General features: G+C 56.4%; 5 protein-coding genes across 9 annotated transcripts; 3 read left to right on the top strand and 2 right to left on the bottom strand.

The window, feature by feature from the left end:
• Positions 1–721: 721 nt before the first annotated feature.
• PV09_01387 (uncharacterized protein) lies at positions 722–4,261 on the top strand. Its single transcript, XM_016354266.1, has 2 exons — positions 722–1,068; positions 1,134–4,261. The coding sequence occupies exons 1-2, from the start codon at positions 949–951 to the stop codon at positions 3,936–3,938; spliced, it is 2,925 nt and encodes a 974-aa protein (XP_016218361.1). The 5' UTR covers positions 722–948; the 3' UTR covers positions 3,939–4,261.
• A 201-nt stretch (positions 4,262–4,462) lies between these two features.
• Positions 4,463–7,308, top strand: PV09_01386. 2 transcript variants are annotated; one of them, XM_016354264.1, is made up of 2 exons: positions 4,463–4,927; positions 5,013–7,308. In XM_016354264.1, exons 1-2 carry the CDS (start codon positions 4,644–4,646, stop codon positions 6,688–6,690), a joined length of 1,962 nt encoding a protein of 653 aa, XP_016218359.1. In that variant the 5' UTR covers positions 4,463–4,643; the 3' UTR covers positions 6,691–7,308. The 2 variants fall into 2 exon arrangements, with proteins under 2 accessions (XP_016218359.1, XP_016218360.1); XM_016354265.1 differs by having other exon boundaries at positions 4,463–7,308.
• Positions 7,309–8,533: 1,225 nt separating this feature from the next.
• On the top strand, positions 8,534–13,677 carry PV09_01384. 4 transcript variants are annotated; one of them, XM_016354261.1, is made up of 4 exons: positions 8,534–9,139; positions 9,976–10,114; positions 10,883–11,295; positions 11,413–13,677. In XM_016354261.1, exons 1-4 carry the CDS (start codon positions 9,081–9,083, stop codon positions 12,824–12,826), a joined length of 2,025 nt encoding a protein of 674 aa, XP_016218356.1. In that variant the 5' UTR covers positions 8,534–9,080; the 3' UTR covers positions 12,827–13,677. The 4 variants fall into 4 exon arrangements, with proteins under 4 accessions (XP_016218356.1, XP_016218354.1, XP_016218357.1 ...); XM_016354259.1 differs by having other exon boundaries at positions 9,976–11,295; XM_016354262.1 differs by having other exon boundaries at positions 8,534–10,114.
• Positions 8,582–9,516, bottom strand: PV09_01385 (uncharacterized protein; the record flags this gene model as incomplete). Its single annotated transcript, XM_016354263.1, has 1 exon — positions 8,582–9,516. The coding sequence occupies exon 1, from the start codon at positions 9,008–9,010 to the stop codon at positions 8,582–8,584; it is 429 nt and encodes a 142-aa protein (XP_016218358.1). The 5' UTR covers positions 9,011–9,516.
• A 540-nt stretch (positions 13,678–14,217) lies between the features above and the next one.
• Positions 14,218–15,114, bottom strand: PV09_01383 (uncharacterized protein). Its single transcript, XM_016354258.1, has 2 exons — positions 14,833–15,114; positions 14,218–14,752 (listed from the first exon to the last, which is right to left on the bottom strand). Exons 1-2 carry the CDS (start codon positions 15,008–15,010, stop codon positions 14,400–14,402), a joined length of 531 nt encoding a protein of 176 aa, XP_016218353.1. The 5' UTR covers positions 15,011–15,114; the 3' UTR covers positions 14,218–14,399.
• Positions 15,115–15,210: the final 96 nt, after the last annotated feature.

Genomic DNA, 15,210 nt, shown 5'->3' with positions numbered 1-15,210 from the left:
AGAAAGATTCGTCTTTTCGACGCACGCGCCCGGACAGCGTTCTCGTTTCATGAGGCCTCGAGCGAGAGGCTGTTGCGCGGCCTAATTGGTGGCGAGTCGCATGTTCAGGAAGGGCAATATTCTAGTGTCATGCGCAGGGCTGCTCAGAGGGTCTCTGCGGGCGGGGGGGGGGGGGGGGGCTAAGCTAGCAGGCTCGCCCTCCCCTCCCTCCCCCCCCCCCCTTTCAACGTTGCAGTTCCGCCGTTCAACCGCTCAAAGCAGCCAGTAAACTTGGCCCGTCCCTCCAGCCGTCCAGCGGCCCCGAGTTTAGCGTCTCTCCCAGGATGTCGCCCTCCTGCCCAGCGGCCCATGGGAGCCGCACGCGCGGAAGTGGAGCTTGATTTTTCGCACCTCAGCATCCGCCCCATTGGGGGAGGGAGCCATTCTTCTCACACGTCTAGAGATCTTTCGCTTTCCTCAAGCCATCGTTGTTCCTTTCGTTCCTCACACTTTCGCTCTCCCATCGTTTCGCGTCCTATCCGTCCTCTCTGGCCCTGTCCTCCTTTTGTGCTCGTCAAGCAGCGGGCTCATTTCGGCATTGAGATTTTTTTTTGAAAATAAATAATTTAATTTTCTCCGCTCTCTTTCTCTGCTTTCCGACCTCTCTCTCCTTGCAACGGAAGCCCTTTTCTACTCTTTCCCGTCTTTAGCGAGACTCCATTCCCTACCCTTAGGTCCTCTTTATCCTTCTTCTTCTTCTTCTTCTTCTTCTTCTTCTTCTTCTTCTTCTTCTTCTTCTTCCGCTTGTGACGGTCGCTATCGCTGGAGGACTATGCTTTCTTGACTAAACAGTTTGTCAGCGGCGGACACGTCATTTCCAGCACTCTCTATCTGCCGATCGCTCGACTGTGTCCTGGTCCTTTTGGTCGTCCTGATCGCATTTTCTCCTACTCAACGCGTCACATCGGTATGGAGCCGAGCCCGGTGCTCGTTCTGCTTCGGCGTGACGATGATGCGTCCGCACCTGCTGCGACAAAGAGCGCTGCAGACCAGTTCTTGGAGCTGATATCCAACCCCTTCGCCAATCAGGTACGGTTCTGGCTCGTGACATGGAACCGCCCGCCGACCGCTGCTAACACAACTACCGCCTGCAGATCCGTGACAATGCTATCTGGGCTTCGCTGGCCACGTCGCTTGCCCTCACGGCCATCATTGCCCTCATCTTCTGCTTCCTTCGACCCCTCAACACGACCGTCTACGCCCCACGCTTGAAACACGCGGACGAAAAGCATGCGCCGCCTCGCATTGGCAAGAGTCCCTGGGCATGGATCAATCCGGTCTTGCAAACACGAGAGCAGATGCTCGTCGAGAAGGTTGGATTAGACGCAGCCATTTTCATACGTTTCACCAAGATGTGTCGAAACATCTTCCTCGCCCTCTCGGTCCTGGGCCTGGCAGTGCTCATTCCCGTCAACGTCGTTGGCGGCAACCTGCAGTTCGGCAAGGACGCCAAAACGTCCGTGGTAGGCATCTTCACCAAGATGACGCCCCAGTACATGATTGGCGAGATCTTCTGGGCCTTCGTTGCGGCTGCCTACGTCATCGACTTCGTGTGCTGCTTTTTCCTGTGGTCCAACTACAGAGCCGTTACCCGGCTCCGAAGAGAGTACTTTGAGAGTCCCGAGTACCAGAACAGTCTTCACGCTAGGACGTTGATGATCACCGAGATTCCGAAGACGCTTCGCACGGACGAGGGTGTGCTCAGAATCGTGGACGAAGTCAAGACCACCCAGGATCTACCCCGAGGAACCATCGCCAGAAATGTCCGAGATCTGCCAGAGCTGATTGAAGAGCACGAGGAGCTGGTGCAGCAGCTGGAGAAGATACTTGCTAAGTATCTGAAAAATCCGAATAAGCTTCCCGCAAACCGACCGCTCACCACGCCGTCGAAGAAGGATCCGAACTACGTCAAGGGGCAGAAGGTGGACGCTATCATCTATCTGACGTCGCGCATTGACGAGCTGGAAGGGAAGATCAACAACATTCGGCTTTCCGTCGATCAACGAAATGCCATGCCGTATGGCTTCGCAAGCTATGAGAGCGTGGAGGAGGCCCACAGCGTCGCGTATGCCGGTCGCCGCAAGCATCCGCACGGCGCGACTGTACGACTGGCCCCACGGCCTTCCGATATCATTTGGCAAAACCTAGTGCTTTCCAGGCAAGCACAACGTGTCAAGAAGTGGAGCAATTACCTTTGGGTTATCCTTCTGTTGCTTGTCTGGACTTGCGTCAACGCCTTACTTGCCGTCTTCGTCTCTAACTTGTCCAACCTTGCCCTCGTGTGGAAGGCGTTCGACACGGAGCTCCACCGCGACCCCCAGCTGTGGGCAGTCATCCAGGGTATTCTGGCCCCGGCGATCACATCCGCCTTCTACTACTGTCTCCCCATCATCTTCCGGAGGTTGTCAATGCGCGGAGGTGACATCACAAAGACCAGCCGTGAGCGCCACGTCATTCACAAGCTCTACGCCTTCTTCATATTCAACAACCTCATCGTATTCTCGCTGTTTGGCGCTATCTGGCAGTATGTGGTCGCCGTGATCAATGCGAAGGACAACGACGAAAACATCCTGGACGCGATAAAGCACGGTGACATTTGGACGAAGACTTTCTACGCTCTGTGCTCCGTCTCTCCCTTCTGGATTACCTGGCTCCTGCAACGCAATCTCGGCGCGGCCATTGATCTGGCCCAGATCGTGAATTTGGGATGGGGTTCCTTCGCTCGACGATTCCTGTCTCCCACACCCCGACAACTGATTCAGTACACGGCTCCGCAACCCTTTGACTACGCTTCGTACTACAACTATTTCCTATTTTACGCGACGGTTGCCCTTTGCTTCGCGGCTTTTCAGCCGCTCGTCTTGCCCATTACAGCGCTGTACTTTGTCCTCGACTCTTGGCTGAAGAAGTACTTGATTTTGTACGTCTTCGTCACCAAGAACGAGTCCGGTGGTCAGTTCTGGCGCGTGCTCTTCAATCGGTTTCTCTTTGCCGTCTTCCTCTCGAATTTGATCGTCGCATTCCTTGTGGTGGCGAAGGCGTTCGACTACTGGACCATGCTAGGAGCGATGATTCCGCTCCCTTTGATGCTCATTGGATTCAAACTGTATTGCATGAAGACTTTCGATGACCAGATCCACTTCTACACGCGAGGATTCATGAACAAGGAGGCGGGCGTCGTGTCGGACACGACATCCAGGCGGAGCAACAATGTGGCTGTGCGCTTCGGCCACCCCGCGTTGTACAAGTCTCTCATGACGCCCATGGTGCACGCAAAGTCTCAACATCTGTTGGCACAAGTCTACAAGGGCCGTCTCGGTGAGGACGACGCCGTGTCGATGGCTGGCTTCAGCGACATGTACAACATGAAAGATCTCAAAAAGGGTGGCCAAGGCAAGAAAGGCCCGTTCGAATTCGTGAACGACTCTCAGCTCGACTTTGAAAATTACAAGGACAGAGACGACTTTCGGTCCGAGTACGGCGGAGATGGCGAGCTGTACGGCAAGCCCGAGGATATCATTCGCACTGCCACCCCTGCCACGATCCGCGAGGCGAACGCGGCACGCATTGGTTCAGGCAATCATAAACGATCGAGCTCCAGAGATTCAGAGAGCACAGTTGGCGGCCAGGATATTGGCACCACGTATCCAGCGGGCTATCATACCACCCCCTCGGCACTTCGCGAGGCCTCCCCTAGCCCTGATCGAGGCGCCTGGGATCGGAGCTACTCCCCTGCGCGCTCAAACTTAGTTCAAGGTGCAGCACCGATGGGCAGTAACAGCTTCAGAAATTTCAGCGGAGGCTCCAGACCCCAGAGCCCCGCTTTAAGTGTTCTCAGCCAGCAGACACCCATGGATAATGAAGCTACGAGTTACGATTATTTTAGAGGCAGGCGGTGAAGCTCTCGCCTGCCATGATCCTTGTGAATAGCCTTTTTCTAATCGGCGTTGCCACTCTTCAGCACACGCTGCCGTGGCGTTGAACACAGCATCTTTTGCGTGTATATAAGGTCGAAGGATTTTTTTTTCTCGTTAAATAAATGGGTTGGGAAGCAAACAGGTCACTGCATCAGCATATATCGTACCCAGCAAGAGGGTTGGTACTGAAGATAGTGCATCGAAGTAACCATTGCCAGGGAGCGTTTACCGGCGCAAAGACTTTAGAATCATTTTGTTGTGATCGCCATTGTCGAGTAATAAAAGAGTTCCTACTTTCTCCGAGATGTATACCAGTGCCTGGAAGTTCAGTGTCGTGAATTCTTTCTTTTTCCCCTACAATCGTCACTTGGAAATTTCAGCCTTGTGTGGCTTGTTGAAAAACCAATTGGATTCTGATTTTCCTCAGCAAGTCGCTCATCACGTGCGCCCTGTCGCGCAGACTCGACTTCGTTCACTGAGGCGTCTTGTCGCGCTGTGCATCGTCGCCCATTTTGAAATTCAGCTACCCGTTGGAGCCTACGGACGGAATTTAAAATTGCTCAATGCTTTCAGGGCCTGCGTTCGATCTAACAGCTGTCTTGGACGTGTGAGATTTCCACGCACGCAAACCCTTTCCACCGGTGTGCGAAGCTAGCTGGACCGCGGCCCAAGTGAGAAGATCGAATCATGGCAGAGAACGGCGCGACGTCGTTTCCGGTCTCGATTCGCCCTCGAGGCGACCGGCCAGACGGCGACGTCGAGAACTTGGTCGCCAAGATCCGGCAGATCAACCAGCAGCGCGACGGCTTCCGCAAAGTGACCGAGGAGCAGCTTCTGCTCGAGATGAGCGAGGGCAAGACGGGTTCGCCGGAGGCGTCCGAGGCGGAGGAAGAAGATGAGTCGGACGAGGAGAAGAAAGGCACGGTCGAGTTCGTCTTTCAGAAGAGAGCGCAGATGCATCGCTCATTGCAGTACGTTCAGCTTGGTGGCCACGAGGTCATGTGTAGTGAAGCATGAGTTTCTGACACGGTTATGTTTTTTTTTCGTCTTGAACAGTCAATCGAGAGAGAATTCTTTGTGGGCCCTGGACACGTTCTCGCTGACGGCGTCGAGCATACTGAAGCAGAGCTTTCAGACTGCGTCTCCCGCCATGCGGGAGTCGATCAAGGAGGGCTCGTTCAGCTACACGCGCAGACAGGCCCAGCCGTCCACGAACCCGGAAAGGGAACGGCAGAAGAACCAGCTGTGGGCCGGGTCGTTCATGACCAACAACACCGAGTCGGCCGACACGCTGCTGGCGGCGGCGACGCGCCTCGAGGGCCTCGTGAAGGCGGAGACGGAGTACTGGCGCCAGCTGCTCTCGCTGACTTCGAAGGGCTGGCCGGTCTACAAGCCGGGTCCGCATGCGCCCATGCACGTGCGATTCGTGGCCTCGGAGGCGTCGCCCGACTTCAAATCGCAAGGCGTCGCCCAGCTGGTGCCGGACGAGGAGGGCACGATCCAGCTCGGCAGCAGCGTCGGCCGCGAGCCGCGCACACTGCGGCTCCGCCGCTCCAGACGCGGCGAGGTCGTGGCCAGCAGCGTCACCGCCTCTCTGCTCTCGCTGGCCGATCTGGGCAGCTCGCTCGAAGACAGGGTACGGCGCGAGCAGAGCTCCCTGTTCGAAGAGGAGCTCTTCCAAGAACTGGCGATGGAGTCACGGATCCTTCGGCCGCTTGGCGTCAAGCTTCGAGACAAGGTCCTACACCTGCCCGTGACTTCGGCACAGGGCGAAGCCGAAGAGTATCTTGTCGATCTCATCTCCATCGACGAAGCCTCCGAAGCCGTCGCCGCGTCGGCGCCGTCCGAAGAGAAGGACGTGCTGGACGCGCAGTCGGTCTTGCTCAGGCTACTTCTTTGTCACGTCTACCAGCTCCGACTTCAGCGCCGCTCGCAGATTCCGCCGCCGCTCTCGGACGCGCCTCGGAAGGCGCCCCCATCCAGCATACTGCGAACTTTTCTTGCCCTCAACCAGCACTACGCCGTGTGCGTGCCGTTGGAAGGCTATCTCGCGCACTTGCAGAAGTTGCTTACGGTAGCCGGCTTGCCCTTTTCGCGCGACGCGATCAGACTGCCCGGTCTGCACGAGCTTCTGGAAAACACGGCCGAGGTGTTGGACGAGAAGAAGAAGAGGGAGCAGGCGGGTCACGAGTCACTTTTGCACAGCCTTTTGGAGCAGATCAGCCAGCCGCAGCGGACGACGGCTCGGTTGAGGCTCGCGGGGCTCGCGCGAGCCGGAGCGTCGACCGAGCATGTGGTCAGCATACACGTCCGCACCGATCTGTCGGCGCCCATCTACGGCAGCGAGTTCGTGCTGGAGCTGCCGGCAGCTATGGCCAGGCTGATGTACGGACGGGAGAGTCACGACAAGACGGTCAGGTTCGCGGACTTGGCAGAGGTACGCTCGTTTGTCAACCAGCTGATGTCGCTGCACATCGTCTTCCACGAGCTGGTTCCGCGAGCGGGCAAGGGATGGGTAGGCAATGCCGACACGGCAATCATCTCGAAAGCTGTGGACGGCAAGGATCAGCAGAGCAAGTTGGCCGTCGGGGTGAGGGTTGAGAACGAGCAGGTCGAGATGAGGCGGCGATGGTTCGGCGGTCGCGCCGACCAGGATCGTGAGGTGTGGAGCCTCACGTCGACCAGGGCGAAGAGCCTCCCCGCCGTGTTCGAGGCGTGGGCGAGACAGTCGTAGAAAAACGTGCGGCACTGCAGCGTGCAGATCACACCCCACCCCGAAAAGACCAGGTCGTCGGCAACAAGCGATGCCGACTAGTAATATCCAGCACTCTGTGGAATGAAGAGGAAAAGAAAGAAGACGAAAGATTCCAGTTTGAGCGGATGAGGAAAGGATGGGTTGCTGCACGATGATGTCAGTCCAGGGGCGGCATGATCCGAAGGCGGATCTTTGCCTGAAGAATGGAGAGCGAGAGAGAGAACGGAGCAGCAGCAGCAGCAGCAGCAGGTGAAGGTGGCTCCAGTCGGTGACAAGGAAAAGGAATGCAATGGATGGACAAAGGACATTCCGCATCAGGTTACGTGTAGAGCCTCATCCAGGCCTGGACGCGGCCACCAATTTTTGCAGCCAGAAATTTCTAACCCAGGAAGTGGGAGCGGGCTGGGGCTGGGACGGTTTGGTTGAAAAGCACACAGCAACTGGAGTGTTCAGAGCCACGTATGGCGGGGAGCGAAGAAAAGCAGGGAAGAGAAAAAAAAAATTCAAATCTTATCGCAGACGGACGAGACGAAAGTGAACACAAAAGGACTCGGTTGTCTGGAGCCTGAATTTGGTCTTTTTTGTTTTTTTTTTTTTCCATCAAGTCCTCTCTTTCTTTTCCTCTTTTGCGTCGCCGCCGTTCGACCATTCTTCAACAGCTGCTGCTACGTCCCCCAGAGGTTACCGTCCAGCCATACGCCAGCCGTTCAAGTCAGTCAGTCAAGTCGGTCGGTCAATCCGTCGCAAGTCGGTTCAGATCCAACGTCGAAAACCAGTCAACTGGCACGTGGAAATACTGCAACACAGCGTGCCGTGCGGCCAATCCTACCAAACGACCTAGGCGCAGGTTTTTTCTCTCCTCGCGTCTTAGCAGGGCTGGTGAGGAGAGTGACTGGCCGAGCAGAGGACACGGCCAGGAACCGCCTGGTATCTGGCGTCGTTCTGGGCCTTTTTTTTGGGCGCTTTCGGCTTTCTTGCTTGCTGCGTCTTGCTCGTATGACTCGCTGCTGCGGTCTGGGAGAGCTCCTGCACGGTGAAAAGCACTGCACCCGCTGCTGACTGTTGGGTTCGCATCGTCCTCAAGTCAGCGCCGGGGTTGCACTGGACGAACGCAGCGCACCAGTCGATTGTCCCCCAACAGCCGCTCGTTGGGTTCGTGCCTGCACGTACTTTGTACGCCCAAGGTCTGACTCGCAAGTCCGCACCGACGAGCGCACCACGCACGCATACACAAACAGACGTGCGTGTTTTCCCACACGTACTCTAACCAGCACGAGCGTGGCTGCGGCACACGGCCGTCAGAGAGGACGCACTCACGCGCCCGCGCACTCAACGCGTTAGTCGCACCCGCGGCGGACAGCAATCCGAAGCGCGGTGCCGCCGCCGTTTGGTGGTTGTTGTTCCGCTCAGGAAAAAGACGGGTGCGGGGAGAAGGGGGCCCCGAACTTGGTCGACGAGGTTTTTTTTTTTTTTTTTTTTCTCCTCGAGCCCGAAGGCGAGGCAGTCGAAAACTAAGAGGCGGGATTTTGCTTCTTGCGTCGAATGAGAAGCGAGCGAGCGGAAGGGGGAAAAAAAATTAAAGCCCGAAGAGAAACACATCATCGTCGTCTGTATTATCGTCATCATCATCATCATCATCGCCGCCACATGCCAAGTAAGTCCTGGGCCGACCACAGGGCCCTGCGCGGGGTACTGTTCTCCCTCTACCTCCGCCCAAATTCACGCCCAACACCGGCGACAGAGGCCCCTTCGTTGGCCCCTCCGTCACTGGCCCCCCCCCCCTCTAGTTGCCCTTACCTCCCTCTCTCTCTCTCCCTCTCTCCCTCTCTCTTTTTCTTCCTCACCCTCCCCGCTCCAGACGGTGTCGCCCTTACTTTGCCCCTCCCTCCTCCCGCCTGTCCCAGTAAAGCGCTGCGTCCCGCTTCTGCTCGTCCTTAGCGCGGACGTCGTACCTCCATATCGTCACTCCTTCCTGGCCTCTCTTCTTCTTCTTCTTCCTCCTCCTCCTCCTCCTTCTGTTCTGCCTCCGCGACTTCTTTTTCCATCCGCCATCTTTTCCTTTCTTTTCTTTCCCTCCTCCCCGCTCTCTTTCTCCTCCCTCTTCTCCCCCGTCTCTAACCCATTCGTCTTCAGACAGCGTGGACGGAGACCTCTGCAGGGTCACGTTGACCACGAGAAACCTCAATCTCGGCGCCACCCACGCACCTCGTCCAACCGCTGCTCTGCATTCGCCGTCCAAGAGCTCCTCCGCCGTCCCAACACTCAGCTCATTGACCGCGTCCGCCACCTCCTCAGGCATTGCCACGCCCACCAAACGTGACACTCTTCTATCCTCGCTTGCCGGAGCTCGTCGTCAACGCACCGCAAGCATGGCGACACAAGAGCTGCACTCGGCCGCCGATCTGCTGCGTCAGGCGATAAATGTCAAGTAAGTCGGAGTCCTCCCGTCGTCGTCGTTCTGTTTCCTTTTCGACGGCCTCTTCGCCCGCCCAGATTTTCCACATCTTGCACCGCCCCGTGTCCTAGTCCGCCTTGCATCTTGCGTCTTCGCCGTCCTTTTTTTGGAGGGCTTTCCGTTCATTTCTCCCCGGCGGCTTCCAACACAACGGACCGACCGACTGCCGGTCGGAACAATCCGAGGGCATCTACACTCCAATTCCAGCCGCCCGTTCCCTTCCCCGGCTTGTTCGACCGGTAGCGGGGGGGCTGGCACCTTTTTGCGGCTGTTCAGCGAATCTCGGATCCGATCAGCTGGCTGCGAAAAATGCGCCGTGTGGACCTCCAGCCAGACATGGGCACGGCGAGTGCGGGCATGGCGCGGGACTTTGTTCCCAGCCAGAATCGCAGTAAAAGCCTGCCTTGTGCGGCTGTCACATGCCTGCGCTCATCGCCCTCATGCCTGCCACCGCACGTTTTCATTCCCATTTTTCCCTTCCCATTTTTATTTTCCACGAGTCCACTTCCCTGAAACGTCGCACAAAGTTTTTTACCCCCCCGAATTAGCTCGCCAGTGTCACTGGAGCCCAGTCATCTACGACAGCCCCTCCACCGATTTGGCGTCAAGCGCGCAAACTCGCCGCCTGACTGCTTGCTCTGTTGCCCGTCTTGTTTTGCTTTGCTTTGGCTTTGGCTTTGCTTTTGCTTGCGATTATGCTTTGCTGAGGCGAGGCGCTGCTACACTGCCTTCTCACGCTCTGCGTTCATCCATGAATCATTGCATTACATCATGCCGCTCGTCGCTAACCCGCGTCCTCCTTTGTTTAGTCAGCGATCACAGCAGCCACATGACGACGACCTCGATCACATAGGCTCCAACGCTTCGACGCCACCGGGCGCACACACGCCGCGGCCTGATCTGGTGGACAAGAGGCTGCCGGGCATAATACACAGCTACTTTGGACAGGTTTGTGACTCCTTCCGCAGCCGCCCAAAGTCTGCAAGTAGTAGCATAGACCACACCAGCACTCTCCCTTCCTCACCCAACAGCAAGATGGGCAGTGAGAAGCGGCACACGGACGAGAGTACGCTCGAAGGCGACAGACAGCGACAGCCGGCCTGCAAGGCCAGCGAGGCCTCGTTGCCAACAGCGCCTGCCTCGCCTACTGGTGAAGACGTGGCTGACGTGGACGAAACTGCGCCCACGCTTCTGCTACCTCATGAGCGACTCCAGTCTCCTGCGCCGCTAGAATCGACGGAACAGTGCCCTTCCTCCTTCTGTCCTCCCTATCCTACCCCGCCCACATCCTCAAGCTCGTCTGTACACAGAACGAGCAAAGACGAGCTGAGCAGCAGGAACCCCAGCATAGACTTGCTAGTGCGGCCGACGGCAGGCATGGCAGTGGACGGCGCAGCTGTCGCGGACCTGTCACCCAGGGGCTCGCGAAGGACGACCCTCACTACGAGCCCTCTGTCCAACGTGGTTGCCACGTCGCCTGTCGTTGCGTCACACTTCTCCAATCCTATTGCTGAGCTTCCCTCTTCTTCTCAATGTCCGAGTGTGAGCCCTGCTGTAGCATCCCTCTCTGCTTCGAGGCATTCCTCTGCCTCTGCGCTTACTTCTGCTTCTGCTACCACCGCTGCTACCACTGCTACTACTGCTACTGCTGCCTCGTCGTCCAATTGTCGGGAGAGTAGTAGGCTAACTCAAAGCGCTTCGGCGCCGCGAAAGCAGAACACGCCCCCTCAAACTCCACGAACGCGATCGCAGGAAGGCACGCAATCCGGTACCGCGACACCACGAAGCGGCAGCGATGGGCCAAGAGGCGCGACGATTGGGCCGGTGCTTGGCAAGCTTTCTGTAGAGATATCCGAAGGCAGGGGACTCAGGCCCAGCGTCGATCCATATGTGGTGTGCCAATTCCAATGGTCCGAGTTCATATCGGAGGGCCCGATAAGTCCCAGCTCGGAAAAGGCCAATGGCGCCACCAAGTCTGGCGGTATCGCCATACAAAGGACACACAGTGAAAGAGGAGGCGTCCCGCAGGCGATACCGATGAGGAGCAGGCAAAGCAGCCACTCGGGTCGAGATGTGTCCGGTGACTACCAGGAGACGACGGACCCAAAGTGGCACCACAAAGCTGTCTTGTAAGTGACCCCGCACCTTCCAGCTGTGAGAAAGTCCAATGGGAGAGATTTAAATGAAAAAATTTTTTTTTTAAAAAAAAAAAGAAGTCTCAGGTAGTTTCTGACGCGTTTCACTAGTGATGTGGTTGGCGAACATTCGGAGGTCGACATCTCCGTCTATGACCGGTCAAACTCAGAGGCGTTTCTAGGCCACGTTCGCTTCTGCCCGAAGCTTACGGACACGGACATTCTGGACGGCTGGTACCCCCTTGAGCCACGAGATGAACATGAGGAAGGCAGCGTCACTGGCGAGATACATCTCAAGATGTCCTTCAGCCGGACGGACAAGAAGCACTACGGTCCGGAGGATTTCCAGATTCTCAAGCTGATAGGAAAGGGTACGTTTGGACAAGTGTTCCAGGTGCGGAAGAAGGACACCGGAAGGATATATGCCATGAAGGTGCTATCAAAGAAGGTAATCGTTCAGAAGAAGGAGGTAGCGCATACCCTAGGCGAACGGAACATTCTCGTGAGGACTGCCATGACCGACTCTCCCTTCATTGTGGGCCTGAAGTTCTCCTTCCAGACGCCCACCGATCTTTATCTGGTCACGGACTACATGTCAGGCGGCGAGCTGTTCTGGCACTTGCAGAAGGAAGGCCGCTTCAACGAGCCGAGAGCAAAGTTCTACATTGCCGAGCTGATTCTCGCTCTTCAACACCTCCACGAGCACGGGATCGTATACAGAGACCTCAAGCCTGAGAACATCTTGCTCGATGCAAACGGTCACATCGCTCTGTGTGACTTTGGCCTGTCAAAGGCCAATCTTGCCGACTCGGATACCACTAACACGTTTTGCGGTACTACCGAGTACCTTGCGCCGGAAGTTCTGCTCGACGAATCCGGCTACACGAAGATGGTCGACTTTTGGTCCCTCGGTGTGCTGGTCTTCGAGATGTGTTGCGGCTGGTCGCCGTTCTACGCCGAGGACACGCAGCAGATGTACAAGAACATTGCCTTCGGCAAGGTGCGGTTCCCACGTGACGCGCTCAGCACGGAAGGTCGCAACTTCGTCAAGGGCCTGCTGAACCGCAACCCGAAGCACCGTCTAGGCTCGCAGGGCGACGCCGAAGAGCTGAAGCAGCATCCCTTCTTCGCCGATGTGGATTGGGATGCCCTGAGCAAGAAGAACGTTGTTCCTCCCTTCAAACCGAAGCTGAAGGGCGAGCTCGACGTGTCCAACTTCGACCCCGAGTTCACCAATGCGCTGAACAACCCGACGGGGTCGCTGAACGCGCGAGCTGCCGCGCTAGCGTCTGGCGTCAACCCAGCAAGCACGCCACTCAGCCCGACCGTTCAGGCCAACTTCAAAGGCTTCACGTTTGTGGACGAGAGCGCCATGGAGAAGCAGTTTGGTCGAGGGGATCGGGAAGAGATGGACAGAATGGACGAGGACGACGACTGGGAGAAGGTGGATTCTGACCGCAAGGGCGATAGGATGAGCGGCATCCAAAGCGACGACGTCTTCAACCACGGAGGATTTGACGACTGAAGACTGTCGCTTGATGTCCTGGTCTAACTATGCCCCCTTCTCGTTGCCTTTTGTTTCCACCTCGTTCTTTTCCTCTAAACGTTCTACGCCGTCTTGCACATTGTACTCGTGCACAAACTTCGTCCACACGCACGTCCGCACCCACCCATTCTCTCACTCCCTCACTCACTCCCTCCCTCCCTCCCTCACTCACTCCCGCAATCACACAGGGCTGGCTACCCTCGCGCAGAAAGGTAGCCTGTCTTGCGGTCACGCCTACATTAAAAAAAATATGCTGCTCTCACCACAAAAGTCATCTGTAAAGCGGTCGGCATTCTATCGTATGTGTGCCGCCATACTGTTTTTGCCACGGGTCCCTTTCATAGCCTTTTGGCGCTCTGTACACACCACGTTACGACCGATCAATGAATACAAGCACTCACGCACACACACACACCGCATAAAGAAAGAGATGCATAACAACCAGGGGGTACCATGAGCGGGGGAAACGGTATTTCTGACCGTCTGCATTTTTCCCCTCGTCAATTTTTTTCTCGTTTATGTCTGCATGGGAACGGTGTTTCATCTCATTCAGCGCTTGTTCTTTTGTCGACTGATTGCTGCGCTATGTCGCCGTTTTCGACTATCGTTTCCCAACGTAACTGTCATCGCGATGAATGCAAGTGGGAGGAACAATTTTACCTTTTTTTTTTCTTTTTCCTTTGGCACACGATTAGTCGTGTTGTCTTACGTCGTAATGCTGTACATGCACTAAACGACGGGAGGATGCAGTGATTGTATATATGATGGACGACGAAGTCGCTATAAGCAAAGCAGAAGCGAATGACCCAAAAAGTTCTTTGATAACGACATGTTGGGCCTTGCGTGAGGCGAGTTCTTTTCCTACACAACTTGGTTTTGTTAGCGCGATTCCTCTATACGTTTTAACCCAAAGCACCCCCCATTTGGTCTCGCATGATCAAGCTTATTCTTGAAAATCGGCGGCGATGGAGAATACAACACGAGCCTATCGCATGGTCGCACACTACGTGAATGGGTTGGCGGAAATGGTCTCGAGAAAGTCACGAACCATCATCTTCGTCACAGCGCAGGCCAACTTTTGATGACCGGACTTCTACCCTGTACCATTTGCCTCAAGGCCTGAATAGTCATATTTTCTTTCCTGTCTTTCCTTTCCTTACCCTCTTTTCTTTCCTGGCAGCCTTCCTGGCGGGCAAAGATCGTTTACCCCAACGGAGAGATATTTAAACAGAGCTTTGATCGAGTGGAAGTCGGGGCAGAAAAGGACAGAGTGAAAATCGGCTTTCGCGATGCAATTCCGGTGAGCCTTCGAAGTCTAGAAATCATACAATTATGCCTGAGTTGCATGTTTCGTGGTTGTGGTCCCCCAGCCCATTTTTTTTTTTTTTTTCTTCTTTCCCTTGACAAGCTTCGACACGCAGTTCCATCTGTCGAAAGGTGTTTCTATCGACCAGATGATGCAAGTCACCATCTCCATATCGTACACGGTCTCGACCTCCTTTTGTGACGCGCTCTACAACGACAGTTGCCCGGTTCCTGGCGTCTTGCCGGGCTAGTTCCTCCTCCACGCGTGATTCCAACCTTCACTTGACGGCCAGTCCGTCTGCATCCGGGCGTACTCGATGGGGAAACCCTGCCACACGCCCTCTTTCCTCATCGCTGTTCTGAACAGCCGCCCCTCGTCCTTTCCACCGGGCATGCCGTTCTCGCCAATCAGCCGCAGTTCTTCGCACGCCTTGTTCATCGCCCAGTACTGCCTTTCGAGGTCCTGCTGGGCCTGGGTCCGCAGCTTGCGCTTGTGCAGCTGCCAGGCGCGGTGGATGGTCCAGTGTCTGAGGTAGCGCAGGCGCGAGAAGCGGAGCGGTCGCGGGTTGCGGGGCTTGAAGAGGAAATACCGGATGAGAGCTGGGAGCGATGCAAGAGTCAGCCAGGCCGTCCGCAGACATGTGCGCGCAGGCGAGCCGCCGGGTCGGCAGGGCACGAACTTATCCTGTGGTCCTTCCTCTCCGCCACCTTTCTCTTCAGCAGCACGGGCGAGGTCGAGAAACGAGAAGCGTGCGCGGGCGACGCAGGGAGGCGTTGAGGCCGCCGTAGGAACGGATTGGCGGCGCTGGAGACGCTGGAGAACGGCCGCGCGGCCGAGAGCCTCCACGGGAGATGCATGATCGAGCGTGGGACGATGACGGGGGTGGTGGTCGTGATGATGATGACGATGATGACGGTTGGAGCTGACGGGACGCTGACGATGGGCAGTGTCTTGGGTGGAGCCTGGACGGTCTTAGAAAAAGTGTGCGGCTCCCCGTTCTGCGTGCGTTGCGGCGTCCCGCCACAGCAACCCCCTGGGCCGGGAAGAGAGACGAGGT

Source organism: Verruconis gallopava (genome assembly GCF_000836295.1).
Source record: "Verruconis gallopava strain CBS 43764 unplaced genomic scaffold supercont1.3, whole genome shotgun sequence".
NCBI lineage: Eukaryota > Fungi > Ascomycota > Dothideomycetes > Venturiales > Sympoventuriaceae > Verruconis > Verruconis gallopava.
This window is presented reverse-complemented; position numbering and strand designations above follow the sequence as displayed.

Bases quoted from the DNA above. Each gene is read 5' to 3' on its own strand.
- PV09_01383 (XM_016354258.1), bottom strand. From the start codon at position 15,010: ATGCATCTCCCGTGGAGGCTCTCGGCCGCGCGGCCGTTCTCCAGCGTC. The intron at 14,753-14,832 runs GTTCGTGCCCTG...CATCGCTCCCAG, and splicing joins GAGGAAGGACCACAGGATAA to CTCTCATCCGGTATTTCCTC.
- PV09_01384 (XM_016354259.1), top strand. From the start codon at position 9,081: ATGGCGACACAAGAGCTGCACTCGGCCGCCGATCTGCTGCGTCAGGCG. The intron at 9,140-9,975 runs GTAAGTCGGAGT...TCCTTTGTTTAG, and splicing joins CGTCAGGCGATAAATGTCAA to TCAGCGATCACAGCAGCCAC. The intron at 11,296-11,412 runs GTAAGTGACCCC...GCGTTTCACTAG, and splicing joins TGGCACCACAAAGCTGTCTT to TGATGTGGTTGGCGAACATT.
- PV09_01387 (XM_016354266.1), top strand. From the start codon at position 949: ATGGAGCCGAGCCCGGTGCTCGTTCTGCTTCGGCGTGACGATGATGCG. The intron at 1,069-1,133 runs GTACGGTTCTGG...TACCGCCTGCAG, and splicing joins CCAACCCCTTCGCCAATCAG to ATCCGTGACAATGCTATCTG.
- PV09_01386 (XM_016354264.1), top strand. From the start codon at position 4,644: ATGGCAGAGAACGGCGCGACGTCGTTTCCGGTCTCGATTCGCCCTCGA. The intron at 4,928-5,012 runs GTACGTTCAGCT...CGTCTTGAACAG, and splicing joins CAGATGCATCGCTCATTGCA to TCAATCGAGAGAGAATTCTT.